The sequence below is a fragment of the Hypomesus transpacificus genome, chromosome 21 (assembly GCF_021917145.1).
Source record: "Hypomesus transpacificus isolate Combined female chromosome 21, fHypTra1, whole genome shotgun sequence".
Classification (NCBI taxonomy): Eukaryota; Metazoa; Chordata; class Actinopteri; order Osmeriformes; family Osmeridae; genus Hypomesus; species Hypomesus transpacificus.
In genome coordinates, this window is record NC_061080.1 from 8,598,760 (window position 1) to 8,626,019 (window position 27,260).

The window sequence follows — 27,260 nt, forward strand, 5'->3', positions numbered from 1 at the left end:
TTAGTCTCCAAGCAGATCTGACCGAATGAAAACTTGTTCAGAGCTTTCAGTCTATTCTCATCCATTTGCTTCATGTAAACCCTCAAGTCAGGACAAGCCTTCTCATCCGGGATCTCGGTCCAGGGAGGGATCCATATGTCGAAGACAAAGTGACAGGCCAACTTCATGGCCTCAGCAAACACCAACTGGTTGATGCAGAAGGAAACCCTGCGGCTGACGATTCCTGTGCACACAATGTGACTAGCATATAGGGCAGCTACACAAGCGTCTCTAGCGATGTCAAACCTCACACTGAATTGCATGATATCAGACTCTGCAATCATTGTAGCGGACTGTATCAGGTTTTGTCTGTACAGACAGACTGCAGTTATTTGATCCATTTTCAGTTTCTCTACCGTGTCCTGTACCTGCTTGGTACTCCGTGTTCGTGTCACATGGTCAGGGAACTCAGATTCCATGATCACACATCTGTCGGCCCACGCATCACTTACAAACCCCAGTGTGTTGGTGTTCCAAACAAATCCGCAATTGTGCACTGCGTGAATCTTGACGGTGTCCACTTTACCAGTGCTTTCGTCTTTTATCACCACATCACTCTCCAGTATGCTGGTGTCCAACAAGTTCTTGAACGTATTGGGAATCACATTAGACTCCTTATCAACGTTCTTCAGGGTCTTCTCGTGGCTTATATGAGCATCGTCTATCATGACCACACAAGAATTCCTCTTCTGCTTGTACTTGAAAGCTTGCGGGGTGAAAGACGTCAGTGTTTCTACACAACCCTTTACCCTCTTGAACTGATAGTTCAACACGTTGTTAGCGTAACTCTTGCCTTCTCCGGGACCTGTGACGCTGAAGAACATAATACGCTCGATTGTGTACCTGGGCGCAGTGTTGACAATGATGTAATTAAACGTTGTGGATGCCTGGAACAATCTGCCAACTTGAAGACTGTCACAAAACAAGTAGCTCACCACTGCAACGTCGTACAATTTCACTGGATTGAGAACGATAGCGTTTTCCGAATAGTCACATTGATCACTTGGTGAGAGGTAAAACGATTCGTGGATCTCCGAAAGGTGACAACCGACAGACAAGCTGGAGTTGCTGAGTTCATTGTCCATAACATCGCAAAGACCTTCATAAAGTGCTTCGTTTTCACAGAATTGATGCCGCATCAGGATGTTGAAGACCATATCTGCTATACTCTCAAATTGCCTGCGTCTTGACTTTGACTTGACTTTCATTTCTTTGCTGAGACGCTCCAGTTTACCCAGATGAGGGTAGAGGCGTGCAAAGTAATAGACGTGCTCGTCTTTACTCACGATGAAGGGGTGTCGTAGGGACAAGTTGTAAAAACACGAGTACGCAGTCTGACACTCTCCGCGGCATGCGGCAGGTCTAAATCCAAATAGTAACCGTTTGCAATAACAATGTCCAGCCGCCAGTAAAGACGCTATACGCCATGTCCTACGTTTCTTCTCTGTCACACAGCACTTTACCAATCCGACCCTTTGTGATAGGCATGTTCTTGTGGATCAGCGATTTAACGAACACGTCAGGGTTCTCTCTGTTGATGAGTTTCTCGAGAGAGTATCGGAATACCAACAATCCTCTAATGTTCACATCGCCATGTCGTGAGCAACCGTCAAGATCTTTTGTGAAAGCCCTCAGATTGTCCACGAATTGCTTATTGTCCAACATGGTCATGTCATATCCAGTTTGAATGACTTTCTGCTTCACACATTGTGAGTTTGGAGAGGAGCGATATGAACAGTGTCTTGCATTCTCCATCGCCAACACTGTCCGTAAGCCTACCTATGGAGCTTTCCAGAACCTTGAGATTCATATCCATTATAGTATCTGGTAGCATGAGCACTTGCCTCCCCGACTGACAGGCTGGTGTATACATGCAACCCTGTAGGTCCTTGACTTTCTTCTTGTCGACTTTGTTAGAATTAAGTGTGTCGTTGTGGATGTCCACCCAATCAAAGATAGAAAACAGCTCTCCCTTATTGTCTCGCATGACTATCATTGCGTTATTTAGGGATGACGCCTTTTGTCTAACCAATTGCAGTCGCATAAAGGCATTGAAAGCCTCCTCCTGTAGTTCAATCATTGTCAAATCTGTTGACGACGCTACGCTTTCAGCATCCTCAGAGTCGTCTCTTCGGAATACATCCATGTTTACACTGTGTATGTGACTGAGCAGCTGGCTATTGGACACACCGTCATAGGAGTCTGTTGGCTGTCCGGCTTGTAAACCGTGGCTAAATGCTAGGTCATCCATGTCAACTGAATCTTCCCTACTCATGTCCAGAACGAAACAGAATAAACGCCCATGAGCAAAGTCTTCTCTGATAGGAGGTGACATGCTACGAAAATCTGGATGCTCCAAAGTCACTTGGAGAAATACCCCTTTGCAGCAATATGTCAGGTATAGGAGAAATTTAAACGTTGCCCTGTCGTTTGGCGACAACGCGCTGAAGGACAACTCTTCAGACAGTTTGTCGTACAATACATCCGTTCCAACTGCAAGGAATAATGCTTTTCTATTGGACGGTAGTCTTATGGTGTCTAACACAGCGGTATCCGCTTCTCGATGAGGCAGTGTGTTACATTCGACTAACGCAGTCTTCCCTTTCTTATTTGCCATGACTAGCAAGTGGGGATCCTTCGCTCTTACGAAACGAGCACAGTGTCATTCCTCCCTAACCCTTAGACATGCATGTTAGACTGAGTGTCATTCCTTGAAAGGGCAGGTTTTAGGCTACACCTTTTTATATGACAGCTGGACACCTCCATCCAGGTTGGAGACTTCCTTCCTATTTTTTTTAAATGTTGTTGATGGTGTACATATACACGTGGATTCTTCCCTTGACTCGAACCTGTTCATCCAAATGGATCGGTTTCAGGCTTGGATGTTTGCTACACATAAAAGAGTGTACATTTGATATACAAACATTTTGGAGAAAACTCACAAGTTGACAGATTTGGAATCATGCAGAAAGCAGTGCCGTTTGTGAATTTCTTTCCTGATATCTACCCTCAGTGCAGAGTCGTCCACCCTGAAGTTGAACATGATCTTGTCGGGGTGATATTAAAATCCATCATCTTTCACAAGCAAGAAGAGGCTCTCTTGTGCAGAGGTTTGGTGGTGCAGGGCCGACATTCTAACATCTACACCACGGTACATTTAAAAGTTACTGAAATATCTCCTGTTGTGGGTTACGACCTAGACCTGATTCTAGACCAAGACGGCGAGGAAGAGACGTGGGAAGTTGTACAGAAAAAGTGGTCCCAACATTTTGCTAGCGATCCGGTGAACATCCACGTTTTTCACGATGACATTAAACGAAAAGTAAATGCACAAGTCTTTCCACTCAAATGCATTTCTTTGGCCAAAAAAAAAAAACTGTAAGAGGAGCGCTGACTTTCGGGGACTTTTGTCCCGATAAGGGATACTACATTTCTCGAGATGGTAACACGCCTGCTTTATGCTCCAGTGTTATGTTTGGTAGGATGTATTTCCTACCTTCAAGCAAGCTGAATGGGACACTGTCAGCCTCTGAACTGATTTACGATCACGAGCAATCGGCGGTTGAGACTAAGCTGTTTGACAGTAAACATATGCCATATTTCTACAAGGCAGCGTGTCTGGACATTGAGACCGTCTTTGACAAATGTCACCAGGATACGTCTCTCCGATGCGAATCGTTAGCCTACAAGTTCCCATACTGTACCCAGAGTAAGGTTGCAGACATGATAGAATATAGAACCAGCTTGGTTCAGAGGCTAAACGTCGGCAGGAAGCATTTGCCGAAAGAGAGTAAAAATGTCACCATCCCTACTTTGTCACCCGATATGCCAGGCCAGCAACACGAGATAACGTGTGTGTCTCTTGTAATTCTCAACTCTCATATACCCAAGACATCACCCGACCACCACAGAAAGGCCCTGATAGTTCTCTATAACAAATGTAAGGTAGCACAAAATCGTAACCTAGAAGCGGATTACGAATTGGCCAAGGGAGTCGGTATAGAAGATGTCAAACGGATTTCATTTTACCCCTGTTCTGGAGAGCTCAGACTCCTGGAGACGACTATCCGACTCTTGTATGACCACGGTGTAGAACTTCTCTATGTGTTCAATGCCGAATTTGACGTGCGGGTAATTGAACAGCGTGTTCATTTCTACGCTGACTCGGATTACACCAAACTCTGCGACAGTGCTACCCAAAAACGATGCTCCTCATTAGTACGAGCCTGGCATGGACTCCTTGTAACCAGGGCCATGGCAGATGACGTGTTACCTTTCTTCCAATTCGAAAACGTGCGTTACCTGGAAATGTACAAGGACATGCTCAATAGCATAGGTTCGGTGTTACAGAGCGCAACCTTAACCGACTTCAAACTCCAGCTGATATCTGACCACATTGACAAGTTCAACAAAGGGAAGGCTAAATTGGGACACTTCAAGATGAACAGCTGTGGCATGAACATCATAGATCTCTATAGGATGGCGGGAACTCAAGAGATTAAGTTTGCATGCACTAGCATGAAGTTGAACGACATGGCACCTTTTGTACTTGCAAAGGTTAGGGAGCTGCACAAAAAACCTCCAAAGGACGCCAGAAAACTGTGCAAGGTGGCAGATGTCAGTTATTCTAAAATGGACAATATGATTACAATGGGGGGGAAAAGTCTCTTTGCCGTGCTCATCTATAACTTGGTTGATTCTCAACTTTGCGCCAGGTTGGCTAAAGTGCTGAACCCCGTATTGTCTCTTTTCCATCGATGCAGGACGACTCTCAATATAGACGTTGTTGTACACGGAAGAGGAGATAACTTTGGAGGTTTCGTGCAGAGTATCCATTCTGTTCAAATCCCTCAGCTAAAGTTTAGACTTGATACCCTCAGAGTCAAAGCTGGACCTGTGGGTATGGAGCTAAACAGTCGTCAGCGATGGCAGCCTCAGTACAACTCTGAGTGGAAAGGAGGTGCTGTCTTTGATCCCATCACCGGCCTACACTACTCCGGACCCGGTATGGGGTTGGAGCTTTCGTTTGACTTCTCTGGCATGTATCCGTCCATCATGTGTGCTCTCAATATCTCACCTGAGACCACCATTCCCTGGCCTCCTGTGAACTTTCCTCACGATCTGTCCGGGTGGGTGTGTTACAACTGGGAAGCTGAGGGTTTTGAATACGCATCCCTCATTCTCAAGTACGATCAGGCCCAAGGAGCCTTCGTTCGTGTACCAGCCGTATTATCTTCCTCGGTCGAATACTATCTTAATCAACAAGCTGAGTTTAAAAGGAAACTCAAAAACCCTGACATCAGTGAGGTTGATCGGGTATACTACACTAGGCAAGAGGGTGAGTGTAAAATCCTAGCCAACTCCTTCTATGGGACGGCTCCTTACCCCTGCGGGCCTCTTATATCTGGTCACGGTAGACAACAGATGTTGGTGGTGAATAGCTGCGTGTCTAATTTTTACCGACATAGATCCCCCGTAGTCTACGGAGACACTGACAGTGTCATGGTGTCAGTTGGCTACACACCCGGGGAGCGTCCTGAAAACGACGTTAGCGATGTAGACTTCCACAAAGAAGACACAGCTGACCCTGGACCTGAAAACGAACGCCTCGAGAGCTTCGCCTACAAGGCCAGAAAGGCTTTGGCTGACAAGTTTGAACAGGCTGGCGCACAGGTGCCTGAGTTTCTGAAGTACGTACACACAGCCTTGGTGGAGGACACTCTCAAGAGGATGTATTTGATAGGCAGAGGTAACAAACACCAAAATATAGTCAGAGACCCAAGTGAGAGATTCACCAAGGAAGGATATCCCGTCTATGGGGCTACAGTCCCTGGGTCTGAAGAATTTGTAGATGTCACCGGACCCTTTGTTAGAGACAGGAGAGTTAAGCTGGAATATGAGAACAGCAGCTCCATATATTGCCACGTAACTAAGAAGACATACGTTGCTCTCACTCATAAACTAGATGACAAAGGGAGTCTTTCGTCAGTCTCCGTCAAGGTCAGGGGTTTGTCAGCTTTCAAAAACATTCGCACACCTTGTGATTCCGCTGTGACCGACACTTTCATAGCGTGTGTCATGAGGGGAGACAGCATCAAACTGGCGACTGACAACGTCTCATGTTTTTCAACATGTCCCTGGCATCAGCTAAAGCGAGGAGATGCAATGTTGTACACGGACAGGGAACTCCTCGTGGATGACCTTGGTAGGTGGCTAGAGTTACATCAAGCTAGTTCCATTCTCACCCCTTGTAGAGTAGAAGATGTCACAACGTTACAACTGGACTCGGGTTTCTCTGCGGTCTCCACAATGTTGAGGCCCGTGCACAACCACAAATCAGTGTCTGATGCTACCCTTACAGTGAGAACGCTTTACAAGGACCAGAAATATTGCATGAACCATATGTTTTCACGCAAACAATCCATTCTCAGAGACCTACTCACATGTAAAGCATCTGAGATCATCGCGTCCAAGATGGGAGCAGGCTTTTTTCCTTGGAGTAGTCTCATTAAATCTTCGAAGAACAAGCATTTTAGTCAACAAACACTGGATCGGTTGAAAGTGTCCAACGCCAGTGTCAAAACTACCTATGTTGAAATTGTAAAGACGTGGTTAAAGCCGATCACAGGACTTTCCATCACACCTGTGAAGTGTTATGAGTATTACAAATGTAACCCTTGCGAGGCTGCTTTTCACAGATACCCGTTGGACCTTCAGGCTGAGACAGGGTGTGTCACTGCTATGTTTGGAAGCTCACTCAAATGCGAGGCTAACCTCTGTGTACCCGGTAACCTCTCTGAAGACGATAAGAAGTGCAACGGTGACAGTGCATTAGACCAGGATGGTGATGACGGGTCTGGTGACCATTGCGAAAGACAAGACGAACCCTTGATCGACTCCTCCTTTCAGACAGGCCTCGTATCTCGCCCAGACCAGCCCAACAAATGTTTTGCCAACTGTAGAGTGTGGATATCTCACCAGGCAGACTCCACCTTGGTCAACGTCTTCGGAAAACTTGTGGCTCATTGCATTATAGACTAATGCCTACCTTGCCACATGTACAACCCGGCGTTGATGCCACACTGTCTAGATGATTGTAAACAGCATCTGATAACCACAATATCCTCCGTCAGAGAGAGGTCAAAGAGAGCAACTGGTGCTTTCAACTCTGTAATGTATAATTGCCCTGAACATATGATACCGGCCTGTGGGATTCGGGAGTTTGAGCACTTGAGGACAAACCGAGAGGCCGTGACACGTATGCCGGGTGAGAAACTAGAAGTTTGTCGCAAGGTCATAGTTGAAGACATGTCCCTACGACCCAGTGATGTTTACAAGACGCTAAGTGTGTTACTTGGAAAAAAGCTCAGTAAAGCCATCTCTGAAGGTATAGTGGTACTTAGAGACGACTTATCCACCCCTCCCTGCTCGGACACCGACATTCCACTTTCGTTGCCAAGTGTCATCTTGACAGACGCTGGGATAGAATCCTCTACTGGTAGACTTTCTATAGCAAGAAGCGAACTATGTGAGAGACGTTTGGTTGACTTGGCTGGTCTTCTGTGTCAGGCGGTGATCATATTGCAAATACACACTCCCGAAGTATTTAGTTCGGGGGCAGTCAAGTATCCCGAGTCTGTTCTTTGTATCATGCCTTACTCTTGTGAGGATGCAAACCTAATGGGAAGGTGGCTAGAGACATTCAGAGATAAGAAGTGGCTCAAACGCATCGAAGCCAAGCACCGCGCCAATCCAGGCAAGAGGAAACTGTCTACAGAACATGGCAGGAAGGTTACCTATCATTGCACAGGCTGTAAAGAATTCTACAGACTTCTGACCGCTGACAATGTCTCACCTGATGATCTTGTGCAGCATGTCTACGGCCAAGACAAGAGGAGAAAGATGGGGCAGTGTATCACCGAAAGCCGATGGCTGTGTCAATCCTAAATTTGAGTTTACATTCCACATGACTCCACACCATTATTCTTGTCGAACTTGAATTGAGCTGAAACATATCGTATATATACGATTCTGCATCCATACATTGGATAAAAACTCCAGTGAATACACATTATTGCTCCTAGTCTCTGTTCCATTGTCCAAGATGTCTTTCAGTCAAAAGGACTACGTCTTCTCCCATACGATGAACAAGCTTGGTCAGGCTCATCAGCCTGCAATGTTTAAACTTAACTTGCGGGACATCATACCGTTCGGAGAATACAGTACTCTGTTTGTCATTGATAACATGCAGATTAACGCCTACAAGCAAGGTGGCTTGGAGACAATACCAGTGATGTTTACAGTCATCAACGATAACACAAAAAGGGTCCTGACCAACGACCTGTGTAAACTTTCTTCAGAGTGGCATGTCGACATTAACGGTGGATCCCATATGAAGATAGCAGGAACCGATGTCGTACCTTTCAAACGCAACCCATCGGTTTACGATGTCGAGCACAGACAGGCTTTTGCCAACGTCTTGGCTTTCATGATGTCAAACAGCCTGTGGGCCTCAGACAGAGCCAGAGGGGCTTTTGACGAGCTAATCGCCTCTACCCGAGGAGAGTTTGAATTCACATGTGACATGTGTTCAGGAATCAGACTTGCTTGCGTCGTGAAAGGACCAAGTGGATTACAGTCGTTCAATTTCCCAAAGTGTGCTGACAGCTACGTTTGCATACCTTCCCCGCGACCCGACATTGACAAGGATTACGAGGCTCTCAGAAATATCCTAGCACTCCTACGATCCGCTTCCCTTGACAACCTTGACATTTTCAAACTTTTCACGCTGGAGATGGCCTCCAATAGATGCTTTGAGGACCTCAACTGTGCACATTTTCCTCCTAGGCATATTTACACGGGGGGTATTGTAATCCCATATGTGTTGTTGAAATAAATCACCTCCTTTTACCAGACAATGAGTGAGTACGCTGACAACATCGCCATCATAGACGAAAATACACCTCATATCAAAGTATTAATCGAGAGTCCCTCTGAGAATATAGGTGAAATCACCGGCTGTTTGTCTCTTACACTAATCTACAGATTAACCCTCTCCGCCATTTATACCAAAATCACCAACGGTCTGCGTCCTGAGGAAGAATTTGATGAAGAAGAAATCTACAGTCATGCAACTTTCACACAGTTGAGCACAGATGTGTTGGTTAGGAGAACCCGGTTGAATTTCATGTTGAAGAATCACATGTCCTTAAAGGATTGGTACGACTTCTACTATGGGTGAAAGGGGAAGCTTTCAATGCTAAATGACATTTCTAATGTATGAATAAAGACAGCATATCTCCAAAACAATGTTGCTTTATTGAACAAAAGTGTTGAATGTACCTGAAACTCACAAAGCATCTTGTATTGGTTTAATTTTAAGTGTATAGATTTGTTCAATGTGTCTTCAAGTGGTATTAAACAAAAATTGTTGAACAATCACACAGGTCTTTCTTGAATGCTCTGTAATAAATGCGTTGATTTTGGCTTGAACTTGTCTTACCATTCCCTTTATTGACTGAGACAAGATGAGTGTTTCATAACTGAATAGTGAAGATTTGCTCACCATGATTGCCTCAGTGCACTTCATTAAAATGGTGTGTGTGTCTTATATGAAATAACCGTCTGCTGTGTCAAGTTACAGTAGTAGGCAGGTCAAATAAATGCTAGTTGTTGCTGCCATATAGCTCAGAATTAACACCTCAAAATCATTGCACATCTCTCCCATTTTCTATCTCACACTAGTCAGTAGGCCTCTGCATAATACGGACAATCATACAAACAAGTAAATGGCTCGTGATACCATTTCTCCAACCATGGACTCAGTTTCATTTGGTTAGCCATGGAACACTATAAGTTGGCATAATGCACACTTGCAAGTGCAGATGACCGTTTGCCTTAATTGCAAATTTCTTACATCAACTCTGCTCACAATTCGAAATGCAAGCTAACCGCGTCAGAGACTCATCGTCCAACGTATAAAACCATGTCTAAATCCAGTATCATTGAGATTGCAGCCGACGGAACCTGGGTAAATTTGGAGGTTTCAGAGACGATTGAATTGGTGTTAACTTGGATCAAAATCAACGGTTCGAATCAAAAGAGGTTTTTGCTGAAAGAACATGACTCTGTGCGTATGCTGTACTGGAAATCCGACCGTGTCCTCGATATCTACAAACATTTTATAGAATTGCACATCAAGAAACCTGGTTCAGGGCAGACGTATTTTTATACAGATTCTTTATATAAACCTGTAGTGTACCACTTTGAATATCTGGGTGCAAATGTACTGAAGTGAATATGATACATGAGAAGTTGTGACTTATCAGGGGTAAAGTGATATTATAGGTATCTACCAATTTATAAAAACCCAGACTCTCCACTCATGAGTCTTATGAACGTGGAATTTACAGCTCAGATGTCTTAAGCGATTAAATGATCTAGAAAGATGTAACAAATAACATCCTCAATGAAATGTACATTTTAAAATGATGGATCCTTGGGAGGTAACAAGAACATGATGGATGCCGAGTTGAAAGTGATGTGTGTAAACGTGGTATATGACAAATTCTCAGACAGTTGTGATTATAAACTTTATTATACACAACACACTTTATTGAAATCGCAATTCTGTAGAATTTGTGTTTCATAATCTTGCATTTATAAAATTTGAACATTAGTATGTCCTGCTACAATTTCCAGATCACGCGTTGTTACATTACATCACACGTCACCGAGGAGCCGCCAAGTGAGGACTTGTCGATTAATTTTACAACACCATCACGCACACATAACCCATATTCTAATCCCGGTCTCGGACACTTCAGCTTCCACATTTGACAGGTGTACTTTAATGTCTTGACCATCAATTCACAATCTGCCGCAGTCCAGTGTTCAGCTTGAGTCTTCACTGCGACAGTTGTAAAATTGGCCAACTCCAGGCCTATTTTGTGATAATCGTTGCATTTTGAACATGAGCAACCGCTTACATTCCAGAGACGACTCTCCATCTTTTTACACCATGACGAAAAACACTTGTAGTTGGTTACCGCTCCGGTCATCAATTTCTTAATCCCCAGCATCTTTGGAATATAGCTATAATCCGTCCCACATAGTGCCATGAAAAACACCTTTTCCATTTGCTCTGTTTCATTTTGTCTTATATTTCCTTTTATTTGCATGAAAAAATGCCGTCCGGCTTGTTTCAACTTCAAAAAGCGTCCATAACTACCCCGTGGCACCATCCCCTTCCTGTATGCAGTACTTAACCGTTTGAGGCCATCCATGACTTTATTGTCTTTTTTGTTGTTGACAACCCCGTTTTCTGTGCTGTTGTCTAGGTTAAACTCAGTGGTGATGTTCTCCTCTAGACATGACATCTTCCTCTTCTTGTTGTTGACAACCCCATGTTCTGTGCTGTTGTCTGGGTTAAACTGAGTTGCGGCGTTCTCCTCTAGACATGACATCTTCCTCTTCGTACCAGTGGACGGAGGTTCATTCGAATCATACCCTGAAAGCACACTCTCGTCAGATGCGAGGTCTAGTGTTTTGAATATTTGACCAACTGTATTGTTACTGACACAACCTTCGATGATTCCCCAATCCTCCAATATATTCCAGACATTCAACTTGAAATACCTAGCTAGGAAAGTGGAATACACAGAGCCTCTGATCCCGCTTAGGTATAAGAACCTAATTGCCTTCTCTTTAAAGTCGACCTTGGCGTGTTTATCCAAAATGATCTCGAAAGAGTCGTGTTGCTTTCGAGCCGTCTGCAGCAGATGTTCGTCCTCAGCTGGGATGTCGCACATCATTCGGAATCTATCGTCAGTTGAAATCATCTCCTTAAATGGAAACTCGGACGACCGGTTTTCAGGACTATCAAACTCATTATCCCCAAAGGTCGACATGTACATGTCTAGATCTTCGTAGTAGCTCTTGTTTTCTAGTCTCAAAGTAACAAATCAAATCAAATCAAATTTATTTGTATAGCCCTTTTTACACGCAAGCATGTCACAGAGGGCTTCACATGCGCCCATAGAACTGCCCCTCAACCAACCTAAACCCTCAAGGAAGACAAGGAAAAACTCCCAGAAAAACTCCCACCGGGAGAAAAAATGGAAGAAACCTTGGGAGGAGCAATTCAGAGAGGGATCCCCTCCTCCAGAGACGGTTGGTAAGAGAGAGGAGCAGAACACAAGCTAAACATAGTCATACAGTGTCAATGGGTTTTGAAACACCAAAATCCATTGTTCGGCTTTATAGACGTTGGATGGGACCGGGAAACTCGCTGTTGGCCGTCATGGAGACTGGATTCCGGGTGACAACCTGGTTCAGCGTTGGCAGACCGACGACCAAGCAGGTCCTGACAGCTCAAACCCCCCACACCACAGGGAACACCCTCGCGTCCACAAGCCGTCAGCACTGCTACAGTGTCTGAGTCTCCGGAACAAACTGTCACGCTACCTTCTAGAAGGATCGCCAACTCCACGAGTAACATGTCAGCTTCTACATTCTTACATAGTAGACAGGCATCCCTCAGGGTAGAATATTCTACTGTCTCAGGATTCGCAAAAGTTGCGACAAATACACCCTTGAATCCGGCAGGTCTTTCTATGGAGCCGATATGGTAACTGTCGGGTGTGTCCCACTCGAGAGGTTTCATATCTTCAGGTGTCGTCACAATTACGCTTTCGTCCTTACACTCCTGGCAGTCCAAGTACTTCTGGTGAAACGACACCAGGTTATTGATCAAGTTTCCCTCGATTATATCATCCTCGACTGAGTCTCCGTTTGACCCGGTAACTAGAAACAGCTTGTTTTTCATACCCATGTCAGCCAACATCTTCATCATGGTGTATTCAATGGCGCACAGATTACGTCGGCAGAACTTTATATGAGGATCAGGGACATGCTTCTGTCTGAGCTCTATCACAGCCGGCTTCGGAGCTGCTGCTCCATCCTTCACAAGCACTACACACCGACTGTCTGAATCTTCCCATTTGTAATGACACGCCAGCCTCCTGGCCATATTCACAATCGACGCCTCTGAATCATCCTTAATGTAGTCAACAGCTTTGACTTTGTGGATTACCATTAGATGATCTATCAGAGTCCAAGTCTATTGTTCACAAGGTTTGTTGACCAATTCAAATGGTGCTAGGTGAGGGTTAGCTAGCATTGCGTGGATAGCATTGTGTTTCAACCCCATTTCGCCTTCTAGAAAAATGATGTTATCCGATGAAATTAAATTAAACTTGGGTATATGTGCTCTGTTTACACACTGACTAGAGTCGTCCATGAGTGTGCTTTGTAGTTAAGCACAGGTGGATGACTGATACAGGGTTGGACCCTCACAACTACCCCCTGCATATGGAACATCAGGACAGTACATGTGATTATATTATTACTATTCATCTTGATTTGCAACAGTCTGCATTTTCAATACGACGTCATCTGAATTCAACAACTTTCATTCTTTTCTCCTGGTTGAAAAGTGTGTTTCTGTAACACAAATCGGTAGGGTCTAACCAGGAGACAGTGTTTTTCAGCGAGGAGGCCAGCTTAGTTTCTACTCTCGGGTTAACACACATAGGAGTGAGACAGTTAAGTACCTGGGAACAAAAACACTTCAGCAATGGGAACGTCTTGCGGATATTCTTAGAAATCGTTGGCCTTGAACAACTTCTTATAGTAACCTGGTTTGTCCCCGGTCTGATTATCACCAGGTAGGCAGCTGACCGCTCTGCCATGCTGGGGTAAGTGAGAGAAAACAGCCACAGCTGAGTGTTGTATCGTCTCAAGGTGACAGCATCTAGAATGTCACGGTTCCTAGTCTTGACCTCCAACAGCACTACATTATCCTTAACAGTATCATGTGCCACCAGGTCCACCTCTGTGTACAATCCCCCCGTGTCGCAAATCGACTTACAGCCCCCAGTACAGCTGTTGTGATACGTGTACGATCCAGGTTTGCTGAACCTATCCGGTCTAGGTACACCGGCGACCTTCAGCCCTGCACAAATTGGAGTAAGACGCAGAGCCTTCAGCTGTGTGAGTATGAGATGTGACACAGGGCCTGCATCACACATGGTCTTCTTTCCATTGAACACGTCCTTACACTCCTTGTCTACCGCAACACCTATTCCGATCGACATACGACTCTTGTCCCATAGGAGTCTGGAGTGGTACAGAGTCAAGGATTTAGACCTAACGAGTTGCAACAGCGCTTCCTTGAATTTTGCAACCTTCGACTATGGAACGTTCAGATTTCGTAGATAATCAGAAACCCACTCAATGGAGCTATCCGGGTTGGCATTAATGTCCTTGACAAGTCTTGTGTAAAGATCCATGTTTATCATGTTGTGACCAACCGAATGCTTTTTGTACCACTTGAGTCTATTCAGAGGTTTGGTGATACCCTTGACCTTATACCAACGTTGATCGGCTGTTGACTTTGCATACAGCACACCAGGTTCCGTGCTTCGGAAGTCAATCGCGGGTCTTTGGAGCTTCATTGTATTAAATGTTCAGGCTTGTTACGTTGCTAAAATGACCATATCCTTTTGCTAGAACATAAGGTGGAAGTTCGCAGAATTACAGTTGAGTCAGACCCGCGTTGAGTGACATGAGTCTCAGGAAAACAAACATGAGAGGCTTTGAGTCTCTGATATCCACGAGTATGGATCTGTTTAACAGTAGAATGTCAACGATGCCTAACGGTGTCATTATGAATGTAGCCAAGTTCAAGGGCAAGTTGGGGGCTACCATCGCTGTCATCACCTCTCTGATCGTTGGATTTTTGACCATCCCTAACAACATTCTCTACTTCATCAACAACAACCACAGTACAATGATCAAGGGCAGGTTAGATGCTGACTCCTCTCATCGGTCTCCATCGGAGGGGAGACCTGACTATGAGTATGCTTACATACACTCAGGAATAGCACTCATCACACTCGGATGTCTGGCCATGGTCGTGAGCATAGTGCTTAGTTATTTCGCCTCCAAAAGCAAACGGAAAATCAACGATTCTGAGGGTTCTTACAAGGGTTTGGAGTCACCCAACACTACCGGGACTGTGATGGCATGTCTCATCATGATGAACATTGAGTTGTTTATGTCTGTGATCGCGGGCTGCATGGAGCTACTGTACCGACCTTTGATCACTGATGCTCAGAGATTGCATAATATGGAGTGTGCTATAGCCGTGTTCAATATCATAATCTACATCATGTACGTGGTGACCATGGTGTTGACTTCCACTGTCCTAAAGGGAAAGTATGAAAGAGTCTCGATTGATGTTCAGAGAGAACCGTCCGATGTGGTGAACATGCCACTCTCAACCCGAGACTATATGAGCAGGGGTGTCAACTCTTACAATTCACAATCCAGCTTCACGTAACAAACTCACCACCTCCAAAGTCTTCACATTCTACGTTGGGGAACAACCTTAGAACTGGAACGCTCTACACGTTGACAGTCTGCTGCCCTCTGGAGAACCTGGTTTATAATATTGCTGTTATTATACATTTCAAAACAACCTTGAGTGTCTTGTTGTTACAACCCATCTGTCAGTATAGCCCGCAGGAACACAGAAAGCAGTCAGACCCTCTAGAAGAGGCGCTGTCTAGGACAGACGCTGTCTGAGTTGTTATGTAGTAGATGTTTTGTTTTTGTCATTATGTCTCTCGACGTAGAGGATCGAACTGTACTGTGTGTTACTTTGAATAAAGTACAATGGAACACTGTACAACATCACATTTTGTTTTATTCACCTTCAACCCACATAAAAAGGTTATGTCTATTAACATGTAAACTTACAATGAATTGGTTTCACGTGACAGTGCATGTTTATCCAGGCTACATTCACTTTTTATCACAAACTGGGAAGCTTTGCAGGCGAGGCAGTGGTAGACTGTGTCAAGATGCTCATTCTTGAAGAAATTATAGACCTAGCAACCGATCAGACGCCTAGTGAATGATAGAAATGTTTGTTATCACTTTCACAATAACAACTTTAACAATACAGACACGACACAATGTACAAGATAACAAGACCATCTCACCCAGAAAGTAAGAATAAAGCAGACAGACCTATCCCTCCTGTCATTACCTACCAACATATTAACCATGGAGTCGTCACAAGATGAAACATCCCAAGTCACTTACATAACTAATGTGGACAACTCAACCTCTCCATCCTCCGAACAGCATTCGTCAACTCGCAGTGAAATATTATCAACAGGCAAAATGGAGCAGTTTTACGATTGTCTCCTCGTAAAGAACAGGCTCCTGACAAAATATGAGAAAGAAACCTTACAGAGCGTCAACGTAACATTCTTTATCCTCGATGATGGTGATACCATGATAGGACTTACAGACAGTCGCTTCGTCAGACCCATGTACCTAGAGTTGACACACTACTATCATCTTGACGCGATATTAGCCATGGTTGCAACTTACATCGATCCAGGAGTGAAAAGTCTACATGACTATCCGATGAGACATGTGCGATGTGAAGCAACATAGGGAGTCCAATCGTTACGATCCGCTGTCACTTACAGGGATGAATAGATTGTCACTTCGTAATATGGCACATTCAGGCTTACATAACAACAGCAGTGTCAGAGATCATCCCATCGCTGCAAGTTCCACAGTATGTATTGTACCAATGGAGTGAATACAAGTTTGACTGAACATCACATTTAACCCGTTGGTGTTGGTGTTACACAAGTCCCAAATGTGCTACGGAAGATGGATTGCACAGTCCATTTAACACTTATCCCATTCCGTTGTGAATGTTTGTGTCTATATATATCTACAATTTGTACAATGCAGAGACAGATGGCTCCATTTTATATCTCGCCTGTCGCCTGTATATGTCGACTGTGAAAGGTCTTCAATAACCCTTGTGCTACCTTAGGGTCATTTTGACCCGCAGCTATGTCGTGACAACTTTTCATGATAAAAACATAAAGTGAAACATTTTCTTTATCCTTTGCGCGGTATCAGGGTCGTTATGATCCACAGCTATGCTGTGACAACTTTTCATAATAAAAACATAAAGTGAAACATTTTCTTTATCCTTTGCGCGGTATCGGGGTCGTTTCGACCCACAGCTTTGTTGTGATAACTTTTCATGATAAAAACACTAAGTGAAGCATTTTCTTTATCCTTTGCACGGTATCGGGGTCGTTTCGACCCATAGCTTTGTTGTGATAATTTTCCATGATAAAAAACAAAGTGAAACATTTGAGTCATAATTGGTGTGTGTTGATGATGATGATGACAGTGATATAGACACATCCCAGACTACCAGCACTAACTGGGAGGGAGGGAGGGGTGAACACCTCCAAAATAATTGAAACTAACACACACACACACACGCCGACAACTCTGAGAGACAGGAAGAGTGAGACAAAAAAATATAACATTTCATTTTGACATTTTATTGTATGTATTGTACAAACTTAAAAACAACAACATCAACAACATCAGTGGTGACCCACAAACCCTATTTACAGAAAAGTGTATCTATCAGACAAGGCTCAAAGTCATGGATCAGCAGACTACGCTCTTCTCATATATAGGACAAAGCATTTACGACCTCATCCAACCAACCAACCCACACCTACATCCATAGCCATATATTTTGTTAGCTGGAGTGTAGACTAAATGACACGAACTCTGTGGTATTAGAGGTTCCTGGGCGTCTAGGAGGGGGGATCTTCAGACAGGAGACGAGGCAACCTGGTGTTGAGTCCTCCCGTCTGGCGGACCTCTTGAAGTCCGACCCCAGGAAGGCATACAGCAGCGGGTTTAGACAGCAGTGGGCAAATGCCATGGGTTCAGCCACCGCCAGCCACACATTCAGCACCACCTCCAGACTGCAGCTTCTGGGAAGGACCTCTAGGCGCATGAGGGCATCCGCTGTGATGCCAGCACCATAGGGGAGCCAACACAGGAAGAAGCAGAGGACCAAGGCCACAGTGATCCTGACAGCTCTGCGGTTCTGTCTCTGCCCCCACCGAGGGCCGATGCGGATCAGCCTGGACACGATGACACAGTAACACATCAGCAAAACTAGGCCCGGTACCACCAAGCCTACAAACACCAGCTGCAGGTGGAACACTGACACCCAGAGAGGAGCGTTGTCAGCTGGGTATAAGCGCTGGCACACAATCGTCCCATCTCCTGCTTCCCAAGTCCTGGCAAACACTATGTCTGACACGGCCAAGAGAGCCGCCGGCAACCAGGCTCCTGGAAAATGAGAGGGAGACAAAGAGGAGATTCGGTGGTCGAATCAGGAGATCAGAAGAATACAAGCAAAGTGCTGTACCTCTGTACATCTGAGGCATGGACACGTCGTGAGAGAGAGAGAGATAAGGGAGGCTGAGGCTAGAGACGTAGCTCACCTACAAACACCAGTCTCCGTGCCAGTAGCTGTCTCGTGCGTGATGTGTGCGCGTCTATCGCTTTGACCACGGCTAGGTAGCGGTCCAGACTGATGAAGGCCAGGATGAGCACACTCCCATACAGGTTCACCGTGTAGATGACGTGCACGGCCACACAAGTGCTTAATCCGAAACGCCAGTCCGTCAGTGCGGCATCCGCTGCCCAGAACGGGAGCGTCAGCACAAAGAGAAGATCGGCGGCAGAGAGGTGCAGCCGGTAGCGGTCTGCCAGTTTCCATTTTGACCTGGGGACAATCAGAGGAAAAACCCCGCTGTGTGTGAGTGTATGTGCGTGCGTGCGTGTGTCATCTTCTACATCCGAATGTGTTTTATCCGCCACGTTGTGTAATGTGTTCACACCACAAACAAGGAATTGACTGTGACAGGAAGGTGCATATAATAAACGAATGTGAAACGGATCTTTCGTTCCTTCTTTTTCAAAAGATTAAAATGTACAAAGTAACTCACTAAACGTACTAATGGACTAAACTACTATAACATGTCATTGTCATTGTCTTCATTGTCCATCTTTATGCTCACCTGTGCTGGCAGCCAAGCACCATCACCACCCGGCCGTTCCCAATGATGCCCAGGACAAAGATACACAGGGAGGAAGCCATAGACCACAGGGAGGAACACTCGCTGCAGGTCAGGGGATATCACTTGATCCGGGTCACACAGATCCTCCAGGGCCAGCCCCAAGTCGCCAGAACCAGTGTCGTTTATGTCATAGTCAAACTCAATATGCTGTAGGGAGGGAGAGGGGTAGAGCGAGAGAGAGATGGCAAAAGTCATGAGATACATAGAAAGACACTAGTAGATGAAGTGAGAGAGAATAAGAAGTTTCAAGCCAACTTTCCTTTATCCTTTTTATAAATATCCTTTATCTAAAGATTGATTTCAAAGACCCCAATGAACTAGACAGACCTGCCACATTGTGACTGTGGGACCTTCCTTTGGGGAGCAGCAGTTGTAAAATGACCTTCAATGTACACCTACACAGATATATACGTAAATACAACAACAACAAGAAAGCTGAATGACACCTTGCTGCATACCTCATAGTAGGACATGATTGAGCGGAGCCTGGGTCTCTGTCTCCTCTGCTGAGCGGAGTGGAGCTGAGTACACTTCTCCCTTCAGTGGAGTTTAATATCGCTCTCCCATTCACCCCCAGAGCCCATACTAGTCTTGGTAGGAGGACTACACTTGGGGGGAAATACACTTCCTCATCTCGGTCGGACAAATGAGCGCCCGTCCAGTGGCCTCGGTCTCTGTCGGATAAAATACACTTCCTCATCTCGGTCGGACAAATGAGCGCCCGTCCAGCGGCCTCGGTCTCTGTCGGAGGACATGAGCGCCCATCCCCCACTCCTGCAACTGTTGTCTGGGGAATTGCTACTACTTACACATACATGCTCAGTGGGTTAGGGTCAGGCCAGCAACAGCCAGCAGCAGCCGGCCAGCCAGCCAGCCGTTCTCCAGAGTCACGCAGCTATGGCTGAGGATTTCACTGCGCTCCAAGTTTTACAGCACATGTTTGCAAATGTCGAGCAGGGTGACTCTGAAGAGGAGACAGAGGAGGTGTCAGAAGAAGAAGACGTGGAAGAGCGCCAGGCAGAGAATGTGTCAGAAAAAGAGGAAGAAGAAGAGGAAGAAGAACAAGAACAACAAGAAAGACGCAATGTCGACCTGTCGGCTCCCAAAGACGACGACAATGATCCTCACGAGTGCCAAGTGCCAGATACGTTTGTGTCGAAAAACGGCAAAATCCAATGGTCTTCGGTTCCGTACGGGAGGAGGTCGCCGCCGCCGCCGCCGCCGCCGCCGCCGCCGCAGCGTAAAAACACAGAGAGACCCCCCGGACCCACAGCTTACGCCGTTTCCCACGCTCACGACATGGTCTCCACGTTTTTACTCTTTATCACGCCACAAATCGAAAGAGTGATCTTGGACGAGACAAATCGGGAAGGCTATCGGGAAGTGTGATCGTTTCTTCGTTCAGCGGATTCACGAGTGCCCTGCCAAGCTGCTCGAGGAAAAATCTCCTCTTGTTGCGCTTGCCAGGCATCCAGTTGGGGTTGAGCTCTCTCCAAATCACAAATGCGTTGTAGGTGGAGACGTCAATCATGTTGTCGAAGATGACGAGGGGCCAGCGGGCCGTCTTCCTTTTACAGCTGTAGTAAGTGACGACCTTGTCTAGATTGTCCACACCTCCTTTGTTGCGGTTGTAGTCTAGGATGATGGTCGGTTTCCCGTCGTCTCTGTCACTGATTTCGCCGTCTGTGTGGCGTGTGCTCATAAATAAAACGTTCTTGTTTTTCTTGGCGAGGTAGGAAACTAGAGTGGTGGTGGGCGTGAAGGCAAACTGCGACGACAGCACCCGTTGCCTGTTTGTCGCTAGCAGCTCGGACGGGAGCTCAGACCTGTTCTTTCACACGGTGCCAACCATGGTCATGTTTCTCGTCGTCGTGAGCGCTCGTCCGAGTTCGTAAGAGGTGAAAAAGTTGTCACACGTGACATTGCGGTCCTTCAGGCCCTCTGTCAAATCGAGCACGACGCGCATCCCCTGGTTCCTCTCCGGGGCACCGTCGCTCAACTTCCCGGTATACACTTGCATCTTCCAAGCGTAGCTTGATTTTGCATCGCACGTGACCCACGACTTGATCCCATACTTTGCCGGTTTGCTCGGCATGTACTGCCTGAAAGGACACCGTCCTCTGAACGCGACCAGTTGTTCATCCACGGTCACTTCGGGCCCTGGGTCGTAGAGGCGGGGTAATCTCTCTACCCACATATCCCAGACCTCTCGTATCGCCGCCAACTTGTCCGTGGCGCGTCTCGCCGCGCGTGTCCCACGGTCGTTAAATCGTATCGTTGACGAGAAAGTGTAAAAAGTTTGAGCGGCATCGTAGCGCGGAAAATCACCCTGCCGCTTTGAGCGTCCCACAGACTGGCAGCCGCTTCGCCTCGGGACTTGTACACGCCTGCCAGGATCAGCAGCCCTATGTAGGCGCGTAGGTCAGTGACGTCCATGGCTTTCCACTCCTCTCCGCGTTTCAGATAGCCTTCCCGATTTGTCTCGTCCAAGATCACTCTTTCGATTTGTGGCGTGATAAAGAGTAAAAACGTGGAGACCATGTCGTGAGCGTGGGAAACGGCGTAAGCTGTGGGTCCGGGGGGTCTCTCTTTGTTTTTACGCTGCGGCGGCGGCCTCCTCCCGTACGGAACCGAAGACCATTGGATTTTGCCGTTTTTCGACACAAACGTATCTGGCACTTGGTCCTCGTGAGGATCATTGTCGTCGTCTTTGGGAGCCGACAGGTCGGCATTGCGTCTTTCTTGTTGTTCTTGTTCTTCTTCTTCTTCCTCTTCTTCTTCCTCTTTTTCTGATACATTCTCTGCCTGGCGCTCTTCCACGTCTTCTTCTTCTGACACCTCCTCTGTCTCCTCTTCAGAGTCACCCTGCTCGACATTTGCAAACATGTGCTGTAGAACTTGGAGCGCAGTGAAATCCTCAGCCATAGCTGCGTGACTCTGGAGAACGGCTGGCTGGCTGGCTGGCCGGCTGCTGCTGGCTGTTGCTGGCCTGACCCTAACCCACTGAGCATGTATGTGTAAGTAGTAGCAATTCCCCAGACAACAGTTGCAGGAGTGGGGGATGGGCGCTCATGTCCTCCGACAGAGACGGTGGGGGCGCTGGATGGGCGCTCATTTGTCCGACCGAGATGAGGAAGTGTATTTTATCCGACAGAGACCGAGGCCACTAGACGGGCGCTCATTTGTCCGACCGAGATGAGAAAGTGTTGTTTATCCGACAGACACCGAGGCCACTAGACGGGCGCTCATTTGTCCGACCGAGATGAGGAAGTGTTGTTTATCCGACAGACACCGAGGCCACTAGACGGGCGCTCATTTGTCCGACCGAGATGAGGAAGTGTATTTTATCCGACAGAGACCGAGGCCACTGGACGGGCGCTCATTTGTCCGACCGAGATGAGGAAGTGTTGTTTATCCGACAGAGACCGAGGCCACTGGACGGGCGCTCATTTGTCCGACCGAGATGAGGAAGTGTATTTTATCCGACAGAGACCGAGGCCACTGGACGGGCGCTCATTTGTCCGACCGAGATGAGGAAGTGTATTTTATCCGACAGAGACCGAGGCCACTAGACGGGCGCTCATTTGTCCGACCGAGATGAGAAAGTGTTGTTTATCCGACAGACACCGAGGCCACTAGACGGGCGCTCATTTGTCCGACCGAGATGAGGAAGTGTTGTTTATCCGACAGACACCGAGGCCACTAGACGGGCGCTCATTTGTCCGACCGAGATGAGGAAGTGTATTTTATCCGACAGAGACCGAGGCCACTGGACGGGCGCTCATTTGTCCGACCGAGATGAGGAAGTGTTGTTTATCCGACAGACACCGAGGCCACTAGACGGGCGCTCATTTGTCCGACCGAGATGAGGAAGTGTATTTTATCCGACAGAGACCGAGGCCACTGGACGGGCGCTCATTTGTCCGACCGAGATGAGGAAGTGTTGTTTATCCGACAGAGACCGAGGCCACTGGACGGGCGCTCATTTGTCCGACCGAGATGAGGAAGTGTATTTTATCCGACAGAGACCGAGGCCACTGGACGGGCGCTCATTTGTCCGACCGAGATGAGGAAGTGTATTTTATCCGACAGAGACCGAGGCCACTGGACGGGCGCTCATTTGTCCGACCGAGATGAGGAAGTGTTGTTTATCCGACAGAGACCGAGGCCACTGGACGGGCGCTCATTTGTCCGACCGAGATGAGGAAGTGTATTTTATCCGACAGAGACCGAGGCCACTGGACGGGCGCTCATTTGTCCGACCGAGATGAGGAAGTGTATTTTATCCGACAGAGACCGAGGCCACTGGACGGGCGCTCATTTGTCCGACCGAGATGAGGAAGTGTTGTTTATCCGACAGAGACCGAGGCCACTGGACGGGCGCTCATTTGTCCGACCGAGATGAGGAAGTGTATTTTATCCGACAGAGACCGAGGCCACTGGACGGGCGCTCATTTGTCCGACCGAGATGAGGAAGTGTATTTCCCCCCAAGTGTAGTCCTCCTACCAAGACTAGTATGGGCTCTGGGGGTGAATGGGAGAGCGATATTAAACTCCACTGAAGGGAGAAGTGTACTCAGCTCCACTCCGCTCAGCAGAGGAGACAGAGACCCAGGCTCCGCTCAATCATGTCCTACTATGAGGTATGCAGCAAGGTGTCATTCAGCTTTCTTGTTGTTGTTGTATTTACGTATACATCTGTGTAGGTGTACATTGAAGGTCATTTTACAACTGCTGCTCCCCAAAGGAAGGTCCCACAGTCACAATGTGGCAGGTCTGTCTAGTTCATTGGGGTCTTTGAAATCAATCTTTAGATAAAGGATATTTATAAAAAGGATAAAGGAAAGTTGGCTTGAAACTTCTTATTCTCTCTCACTTCATCTACTAGTGTCTTTCTATGTATCTCATGACTGTTGCCATCTCTCTCTCGCTCTACCCCTCTCCCTCCCTACAGCATATTGAGTTTGACTATGACATAAACGACACTGGTTCTGGCGACTTGGGGCTGGCCCTGGAGGATCTGTGTGACCCGGATCAAGTGATATCCCCTGACCTGCAGCGAGTGTTCCTCCCTGTGGTCTATGGCTTCCTCCCTGTGTATCTTTGTCCTGGGCATCATTGGGAACGGCCGGGTGGTGATGGTGCTTGGCTGCCAGCACAGGTGAGCATAAAGATGGACAATGAAGACAATGACAATGACATGTTATAGTAGTTTAGTCCATTAGTACGTTTAGTGAGTTACTTTGTACATTTTAATCTTTTGAAAAAGAAGGAACGAAAGATCCGTTTCACATTCGTTTATTATATGCACCTTCCTGTCACAGTCAATTCCTTGTTTGTGGTGTGAACACATTAATCAACGTGGCGGATAAAACACATTCGGATGTAGAAGATGACACACGCACGCACGCACATACACTCACACACAGCGGGGTTTTTCCTCTGATTGTCCCCAGGTCAAAATGGAAACTGGCAGACCGCTACCGGCTGCACCTCTCTGCCGCCGATCTTCTCTTTGTGCTGACGCTCCCGTTCTGGGCAGCGGATGCCGCACTGACGGACTGGCGTTTCGGATTAAGCACTTGTGTGGCCGTGCACGTCATCTACACGGTGAACCTGTATGGGAGTGTGCTCATCCTGGCCTTCATCAGTCTGGACCGCTACCTAGCCGTGGTCAAAGCGATAGACGCGCACACATCACGCACGAGACAGCTACTGGCACGGAGACTGGTGTTTGTAGGTGAGCTACGTCTCTAGCCTCAGCCTCCCTTATCTCTCTCTCTCTCACGACGTGTCCATGCCTCAGATGTACAGAGGTACAGCACTTTGCTTGTATTCTTCTGATCTCCTGATTCGACCACCGAATCTCCTCTTTGTCTCCCTCTCATTTTCCAGGAGCCTGGTTGCCGGCGGCTCTCTTGGCCGTGTCAGACATAGTGTTTGCCAGGACTTGGGAAGCAGGAGATGGGACGATTGTGTGCCAGCGCTTATACCCAGCTGACAACGCTCCTCTCTGGGTGTCAGTGTTCCACCTGCAGCTGGTGTTTGTAGGCTTGGTGGTACCGGGCCTAGTTTTGCTGATGTGTTACTGTGTCATCGTGTCCAGGCTGATCCGCATCGGCCCTCGGTGGGGGCAGAGACAGAACCGCAGAGCTGTCAGGATCACTGTGGCCTTGGTCCTCTGCTTCTTCCTGTGTTGGCTCCCCTATGGTGCTGGCATCACAGCGGATGCCCTCATGCGCCTAGAGGTCCTTCCCAGAAGCTGCAGTCTGGAGGTGGTGCTGAATGTGTGGCTGGCGGTGGCTGAACCCATGGCATTTGCCCACTGCTGTCTAAACCCGCTGCTGTATGCCTTCCTGGGGTCGGACTTCAAGAGGTCCGCCAGACGGGAGGACTCAACACCAGGTTGCCTCGTCTCCTGTCTGAAGATCCCCCCTCCTAGACGCCCAGGAACCTCTAATACCACAGAGTTCGAGTCATTTAGTCTACACTCCAGCTAACAAAATATATGGCTATGGATGTAGGTGTGGGTTGGTTGGTTGGATGAGGGTGTAAATGCTTTGTCCTATATATGAGAAGAGCGTAGTCTGCTGATCCATGACTTTGAGCCTTGTCTGATAGATACACTTTTCTGTAAATAGGGTTTGTGGGTCACCACTGATGTTGTTGATGTTGTTGTTTTTAAGTTTGTACAATACATACAATAAAATGTCAAAATGAAATGTTATATCTTTTTGTCTCACTCTTCCTGTCTCTCAGAGTTGTCGGCGTGTGTGTGTGTTAGTTTCAATTATTTTGGAGGTGTTCACCCCTCCCTCCCTCCCAGTTAGTGCTGGTAGTCTGGGATGTGTCTATATCACTGTCATCATCATCATCAACACACACCAATTATGACTCAAATGTTTCACTTTGTTTTTTATCATGAAAAATTATCACAACAAAGCTGTGGGTCGAAACGACCCCGATACCGTGCAAAGGATAAAGTAAATGTTTCACTTAGTTTTTTTATCATGAAACGTTATCAGAACAAAGCTGTAGGTCGAAACGATACCGCGCAAAGGATAAAGAAAATGTTTCACTTAGTGTTTTTATCATGAAAAGTTATCACAACAAAGCTGTGGGTCGAAACGACCCCGATACCGCGCAAAGGATAAAGAAAATGTTTCACTTTATGTTTTTATCATGAAAAGTTGTCACGACATAGCTGCGGGTCAAAATGACCCTAAGGTAGCACAAGGGTTATTAGAAGCTTGTCTAACTTTATCTGTTGAATTTGACAATCCTGAAGAGGAGGACAGTACCCATCCATGGTTGACGCATGCGCATAAACAAGAACACATTGCTGAGGTGTCTGAATTCTTTCAGAAACACGCATTCCAAGAACGTGATGTAACTCAGGTACTAAATTTTAAACGTAAATCTGACGAAACCGTTTCTGCATATGCTAAGCGCTTTCAAAAAACGTGGAAGGATGACGCTAAATTAGACATTAACGACACTGAAGATACTTTCTTTGTTAGTATGTTCTTAAATGGATTGGATCCTAGATCGGCCTATACACTCAAATTGTCTGCACCAGATGTGTTTTCATTGAGTCCAGTGAGACTGATGAGGAAAATAAGGGAACTTGAGGCAGTCGGATTGTTTAATGTTCAATCGTCACGATTTCAGGCAGTGCAAATGGATCTCCCCTTGACTAACAATACTGAAGTTGTGCCACAAAATTCTGAAGATCAAAGAAATGTACGTTTTAACATGAACGATTCCACCCCAAATAGAGGTCGCTCCAACTTCAATAGGAATGGACAACGACCATTTAAAGTATATAAAGCCACGTGTCGCAACTGTTGCAGACAAGGTCATTGGTTTAAAGATTGTCTCTTGAGACTACAAGATGAAGAGAGAGATGCTCCTGCGCGAGATGGGATTTGCCCCTCCCAGTCATGGCATGCTACTCCCCAGAGGCCAATCATGGTACCACAGGCCACATAGCCAGCAGATACACCTGCTAACTTGATGTGGGATAAGTGACGCTGTATATCGATGGATCTGGACAATGTTAAATGTATAATTAATGCCCCACAATTTCATATTTCAGATAAACCCTCTGAAATAACACAATTAAGTTTGAGTATTGCAGGAAAAATAATTCCCTTTTTGGTTGTT

At 46.5% G+C, this 27,260-nt stretch overlaps 2 protein-coding genes across 2 annotated transcripts; one reads left to right on the forward strand and one right to left on the reverse strand.

The window, feature by feature from the left end:
• Positions 1 to 17,695: 17,695 nt before the first annotated feature.
• LOC124483555 (C-X-C chemokine receptor type 4-like) lies at positions 17,696 to 19,675 on the reverse strand. The gene is given in 5 exon segments (XM_047044047.1): positions 17,696 to 18,300; positions 18,456 to 18,739; positions 19,035 to 19,096; positions 19,098 to 19,241; positions 19,553 to 19,675. Coding segments are annotated over 5 exon segments (1,110 nt in total). The 5' UTR covers positions 19,568 to 19,675.
• A 3,939-nt stretch (positions 19,676 to 23,614) lies between these two features.
• On the forward strand, positions 23,615 to 25,661 carry LOC124483554 (C-X-C chemokine receptor type 4-like). Its single transcript, XM_047044046.1, is given in 5 exon segments — positions 23,615 to 23,737; positions 24,049 to 24,180; positions 24,182 to 24,255; positions 24,551 to 24,834; positions 24,990 to 25,661. Coding segments are annotated over 5 exon segments (1,110 nt in total). The 5' UTR covers positions 23,615 to 23,722; the 3' UTR covers positions 25,595 to 25,661.
• The last annotated feature ends 1,599 nt before the right edge of the window (positions 25,662 to 27,260 follow it).